This window comes from Corvus moneduloides, unplaced genomic scaffold (assembly GCF_009650955.1).
Source record: "Corvus moneduloides isolate bCorMon1 unplaced genomic scaffold, bCorMon1.pri scaffold_178_arrow_ctg1, whole genome shotgun sequence".
NCBI classification, from domain to species: Eukaryota; Metazoa; Chordata; class Aves; order Passeriformes; family Corvidae; genus Corvus; species Corvus moneduloides.
The window spans coordinates 8,894-15,358 of record NW_022436916.1 but is presented as its reverse complement, the minus strand read 5'-3'; the positions used below and the strand labels follow the sequence as shown (position 1 = coordinate 15,358).

The 6,465-nt window shown below is 62.7% G+C and overlaps 1 protein-coding gene across 1 annotated transcript; it reads right to left on the bottom strand.

The window, feature by feature from the left end:
- Positions 1–1,646: 1,646 nt before the first annotated feature.
- Positions 1,647–5,139, bottom strand: LOC116438930 (zinc finger protein 629-like). Its single transcript, XM_032097956.1, has 2 exons — positions 3,016–5,139; positions 1,647–2,831 (listed from the first exon to the last, which is right to left on the bottom strand). Exons 1-2 carry the CDS (start codon positions 3,155–3,157, stop codon positions 2,077–2,079), a joined length of 897 nt encoding a protein of 298 aa, XP_031953847.1. The 5' UTR covers positions 3,158–5,139; the 3' UTR covers positions 1,647–2,076.
- Positions 5,140–6,465: the final 1,326 nt, after the last annotated feature.

Genomic DNA, 6,465 nt, shown 5'->3' with positions numbered 1-6,465 from the left:
AGGCCCCTCTGGCAGCTGCAGGGCCATTGCAAAGGGCAAGGGCCAGAGCCTGGGCCCACGCGGGAGGAAAGGGCTCTGAATTCCCCTGCCCTGCCACCTCAACCCTGTTCCCAGGCTGCTTCCCACACCTCTGGATTCCTCTGCAGGACTGCGGAAAGCTGAGAGGCAGCTCTGGCTTCTCCACTTTTCATGTGCTAAAGCTGCCTGGCAGAAGAAATGGAGGGACAGCTCTGGTGGCACAATCCCTCCCGGCCCAGGGCACAGCGCTGGCAAGGTCTTTCCGTGCCGAGGCTTTGCTGCGGCCAAGGAAAGCTCCTGGCTCAGGGTCACCTTTCCTGCTGGGCCAGACCCCCCGAGTGGCCCAGCAGCAGCAGCAGAGAATTCCAGCACAGCCCCGGCACGGGCAGGGCGGCCCTGGGCGGGCTGCGGGAGCCGGCAGCGCCTGAGCTCAGAGCAGCTGAGCCCGGGGGCTCTTGGCCAAGGCCGAGGCCCAGCGAGCATTTCTCAGCTCGCAGGGCGGCCTGCAAAGGTGCTGGGGGGGATAATTCACCCCCCAGGGCGGTCCCAGTGGCTCCCAGGATTTCCATGTCCGTGCTCCCAGCGCTGCTCCCAGCCCTGATCCGTGGGGATGGGAATGTCCCGCTCCCTTCCCGGGGCAGGCTCACACCTGAGCCAGGTGTGCAGGGCAGGACCTTGCCCTGAGCCCAAGCCCTGTCCCCCCTGCAGGATCTGCTTCCCACCGGCCTCTTCCTCCTGCGGCCCCAAGCCCAGCTCGGTGCTGAACGAAGGGCGCTGGGCCGGGGTCATCCCCCGGCGGGGGCTGCGCACCCCCTCTGCCCCCTCCCCAAATTCCCTCCCGGGGCACCAGGGGCTGGCTCAGGAGCCCTGTGGGCAGGGAAAAGGGGGTGACACCGGCATGGGGGGGTCACACACGCTCTGGGGGGACACACACGGCCCCTGGGGACTCCCCTCACCTTCTCCTGCAGTGCCAGGACGATGAACCCCAACATGGAACCCCGAACTCTAGGCAGCATCTTGGGGCCTGGGGTCTGGTGGCAGCGTTGGGGTCTGGGGGAGAGGCCCTAAAACCACCTCCCAGCCCCACAGCCACTCCTGGACCCCTCAAACCACCCCACAGCTCTTGGCCAGGAACCCCCCAACCACTCCCTGCATCATAAATGACCCCAAGAACCACAAAATTCTCTCGGGGCCACGCAGCACAGCCAAGATCACATAAACTCTCACAGAGACCACCCCAAAAGGCCCCTCCAAGCACCACAAATGCCCTCAAGAGACACAAAAGCCCAGCCCAGTCCCCCAAGGAGCCCCCAGACCCCCTCCCACCCCCCATGGCACCGACCAGGACAGGCTGGGGGACAGGAACATCCACAGCCCAGAGCAGCTCAGGCACTTCAGCAGCGATTTGGGCACTTTGGAGGTCACTCCCCAAAGGGGGAGACCCAGGCCAGGGACTGGGACAGACAACCGGAATTCCTGGAGAACAGATGGGCTCAGGTGGACACGTTCTGCCAGCACAATTGTGAGATTTTGGCCCCAATCTGCCCGCCTTCACAGCCCCACAACACTCAGATCCTCCCGAATATTCCCCTGAACCCCAAATTCACCCCCAAATTCCGGTAAAATGGTGCTGCTTTAGATCTCTTTGTTTAATTTCTTTATTTTTACTCCAATTTTGGTTGTTTCAGTAGGATTAACACAGAAGTTACTTAGGCTGCAGAAGATCTCCAAGATCATCCAGGGTTGCTTGATACCACCAGAAGAAACAATTGGACAGAGCAGATGAAAATTTTAGGGTGTAAAGGTAAAAAATCAGCTCTTCCCAATGCATTTCCAATGTTGATCTGAGTCCCGATGGATGTTCCTGCCCCTGCGTTCACCCAGGTGCCTACGGGGATCCAGGAGAACGTGGAGAGCACCAGCCAGGGCTCTTCCCAACCTGGATCACAGGGAATGTGGGTCACCAGGGCTCTGCCAAACGTGGGTCCTCTGATGGGAGATGGAGTTGGAGCAGAGGACAAAGCTCTTCCCGCAGTCGGGGCACTCGCAGGGCTTCCCTTAGCGGTGCCTCCGTTGGTGTTGGGTCAAGTTAGAGCTCTGTGAGAAGCTCTTCCCACACTGGGGACACTCGTAGGGCCTCTCCCCGGTGTGGATGCGCCGGTGGGTGACAAGGTGGGAGTTTTGTTTGAAGCCCTTCCTGCAGTCAGGGCAGCGGAAGGGCCTCTCATCCGTGTGAATCTGCTGGTGAAGGAGGAGAGTGGAGCTGGTGTAAAACCTCTTCCCACACTGGGGACACTCGTAGGGCCTCTCCCCGGTGTGGATGCGCCGGTGGATACGTAGGTTGGAGATTGTGACAAAGCTCTTCTCACATTCCCCACACTCATAGGGCCTCTTCCCAGTGTGGAATCTCTGGTGCTGGATCAGGGTGCATCTCTGGCTGAAGCTCTTCCCACATTCCCCACACTCGTAGGGCCTCTCCCCAGTGTGGATCCTCTGGTGCTCGATCAGGTGGGAGCTCCGTCTGAAGCTCTTCCCACATTCCCCACACTTGTGGGGCTTCTCCCCATTGTGAAGCTGCTCATGAACCACCAGCTCTGACCTCTGGCTGCATCTCCGGACGCCTTCCCGGCACAGGGTGGGTCTTTCCTCCTCAGAGCACCCTGGGCTGCGTTTGCAGCCCCTCCTCCTGCGGGATCTCCGGGGCTTTTCCTCCCCGTTGGATTCCTGCGCCGTGGAGCCGCTCAAAACGGCCTCTTCCACCAGGTTCTGCTGCGGGGATTTGTCCTTCCTGGGCTCCGTGCTCAGCTCCTTGTCTGGGGAGGAAGGACAAGGAGAGGATGGGATTTGCCTCCGTGCCACAGGGAAGGGCAAGGAGATCCCCCCAGTCCGTCCCCGGCAGGACGGCGTCGGCAGCGGGGTTGTCCTGCAGCCGGGGGCGATGCTGGGCTGGGAGATGGAGCAGGAGAGAGGGGAAAGGGGCACTGACTTCCTCCTCACCTGCCTGGGGCTCCCGGGGCATCTTCCTCTTCCTCACAGCCTCCTCCTCCATCTGGCCAAGGGTTGGGAATGGGAAATCCTGGTTTGGGGAGAAACAAGGGATGAGCACATTGACTTTACAGGTCCCTCTGCCCAAGTCCATCTCTAGAAGTCACTGGGCACTGTGTGTCCATAAAAATCTGCTCTGAAAAAGCCTCTCAGGAGTTCCCTGTCTCTGGTCTCTCCCCTTTGGTGTTTGGGGGTTCCCCCCTGTCCCAGCTGCTGGGGGTCCCTCTTTTATTGGGGTCCTCCTCTCTCCTTGGTCTCCACCCTCCCCAGGCTGCTGGGAGTCCAGGAATCCAAAAGCTCCCCCCTTTGGTCTCCCCACTTAGGGATGCTGGGGGTTATGGGATCCCCAGGTCCCTTCTCCCCTTATTCTCTGCTTCGGGGTGCAGGGGGTCCAAGGAGTCCCCCCTCCCCCTCTCCAGGCTGTTGAGGGTCCCGCGAATGGCGGCGCTCCCCCCTCTCTGGGCTCCCCACTTTGGGGCCCTGGGGGTCACAGGGGTTCGCTCCTCCAGACTGCCGGGGCTCCCCTGCTCCCGGTACTGCCCCTCTCTGCTCGTCCCACTCTGGGGCTCCCGAGGTTCCCCCTCCGGCTCTCCCAAGGGGTCCCGCAGCCCCCTGGCTCCGGGCTGGAGGTGGCCGTGCCTGACCCGGGCAGACCCAACCCCCACCACGGGGCGGACCCCACATCCCCCTGCCCGCTGCCAGGGCTCTGCTGGCACCGCCACCGGGACCCCCAGAAACACCTCCTGGGGACCCCCAATGTCCTCACAAGGGGCATTTTCTGCTCAGCTTTGGAGTTCTTCATTCTCCAAACATCCCCCCAAAAAAACCCAACCCAGGGAACCCCCCCGGGATATCTGGGCCGAGCTCCCCCTCCCCGGGCACCTGCGGGATGGGGGCGATGATCCCACGGGTGGGGGGCTGTGAATTCAGGGAGCGCTCAACCTCATGTGGGGAGTGACTGGGTCTGAACTGGGGGCAACTGGGTTCAACTGGAACCACACTGGAAGATAATGGGAGCAGCTGTGCCCATGCTGGGGTCATACTGGGATCCTACTGGAACTGACTGGGATCATACTGGGAGTATCTGAGAGGGACTGTGATCATACTGGAATCAGACTGCGAGGGACTGGAAAGGTGCTGGACATGACTGGAACCATACTGGAGGTGACTGGGAACAACAGAGACCACACTGGGAGCAAATGGGATTGATTGTATTTGGAGTAACTTGGAGTGACTGGATTCATACTGGGAGCAACTGGGCCCACACTGGGAGTGACAGGGAGTCACTCTAGGGGCAATATACTGGGAGTACCTGGGAGTGACTGGGGTCATACTGGGGGTGACTGGAATCATACTGGGATTGACTGGGAGTGGCTGTGAGCAACTGGAATCGTGCTGAAAGCAACTGGGAAGAAGTGGGGTTGACTGGAATCATACTGGGATTGACTGGGAGTGGCTGTGAGCAACTGGAATCATGCTGAAAGCAGCTGGGAAGAAGTGGGAGTGACTGGGAGCATGCTGGGGGTGACTGGGATATACTGGGAGAGACAGGGAGTCGCGGGGATCATACTGGAGGCTACTGGGCTCATGCTGGCATTGACAGGGAGCAACTGGGATCACCCTGGGGGCCACTGGCATCATACTGGGAGTGACTGGGATCATCCGGGGATTATGGTGGGTGTCAATGGGGGTTACTGGGAGCTACCAGCCCCATGCTGAGAGCCTACTGGGGATGCACTGGGAGGAACTGGGAATGATAGGATGCATGCTGGTGACAACTGGGATGTATTGGCAGTGACTGGGATAAATCTGGGGGCAACTGATCCATGCTGAGTTAACTGGGAGTGCCTGGGAATGACCACGAGAATGGTCAGGGCAACTGGGATATACTGGGAGTGTCTGAGACCATGTGGGTGGTGACTGGGACCACACTGGGAGTGACTGGGAATGTGCTGGGGGCAACTGGGGGCAATTGTGAGTGACTGGGGCCCTGCTGGGTGAGACTGGCATCATACTGGGAGTGACTGGGACTATGCTGGGGCAACTGGGAGAACTGGGAACACACTGGGCAAAAGTGGAAAGATCTGGGAGCAACTCGGACTGTGCTGGGGGCAAGTTGCATCATAATGGGGAGTGACTGGGAGTGACTGGGTTCATACTGGGAGCAACAGGGATTCTGGAGGGAGTGAGGGGAACTGACCAGGATTATACTGGGACTGACTGGGCTCATACCGGGACTGAGGAGGAAACTGACACCACTCGGGGAGGGAACTGGGCTCCTACTGGGAGCAGCCATTTCCCGGCCCCGGGACCCCCGAGCCCCTTTCCAGCCCCGGCACCCCCGAGCCCCTTTCCAGCCCCAGGACCCCCGAGCCCCTTTCCAGCCCCGGGACCCCCGAGCCCCTTTCCAGCCCCGGCACCCCCGAGCCCCTTTCCCAGCCCCGGCACCCCCGAGCCCCTTTCCAGCCCCGGCACCCCCGAGCCCCTTTCCCGGCCGTGCCGCCCCTGCAGCCCCCAGACCCCCCCGCCGGGCTCCCGCCAATCCCAGGGGTCCCCCCTCTCGGGCTCCCCGCTTTGGGCTTCTGGGGCTCTCCTCTCTCCGGGGTCCCGCTTAGGGAAGCCGCGCCTCTCCCGGGGCTCCCCAAAACCGGGGTCCCCCCGCCCCCGCCGGCCCCGCGCCGTCCCCACGGGGCCCCGGCACAGCTCGGAGGGCCCGGCCCGGGAAGCCCAACCCCCACCGCGGGGGGACCCGCATCCCCCCGCCCCCGCCGGGGCTCTGCCGCCACCGCCACCCCCAAAAACACCTCCCGGGACCCCCCGAGATCCGCCCCAGGGGCATCTGCGGCTCGCCTTTGCAGTCCCGCAAGCTCCAAACATCGCGCCGCCCGCCCCGACACACAGCATCAAACAGCGAGCCCCAAATCGATTCCCTGCCAGCTCCAAATATCCCTCCCCCCTCCAAAAACACCGCCCGGCATGTTTGGGCCGAGCTCCCCCTCCCCGGGCACCTGCGGGATGCGGGGCGGGCGATGCTCCCGGCCCGAGCGGCTGCGGATCCAGAGAGCGCTGCCCGCACCTGGAGCCTCCTCCGCCTGCTCCGGCTCCTCCTTCTTCCCGCCGTGCCTCCTCTTCCTCCTCCTCTGTCCCGCCTCCTCCTCCTGCTGCCCTTGCTCCGTGCCTGCGGCCGCGGCCCGGGAGCTCTCGGGGCAGCGGGGCCGGGCCGGGCCACGATGGGAAAGGGCTGGGTCACCCCAGAGCGAGCTGGGGCAGCGGAGCTTTGGGGCAACAACGGCAAAGGGGTGCGAGAGGGGGGATCCGGGCAGGTGGGACAGCGGCAAAGGGCTTCCAGTGGGGTCCCCCAGTTAAGCCCAGCACCCCAAACCCCGTCCCAGCCCTCCCCGT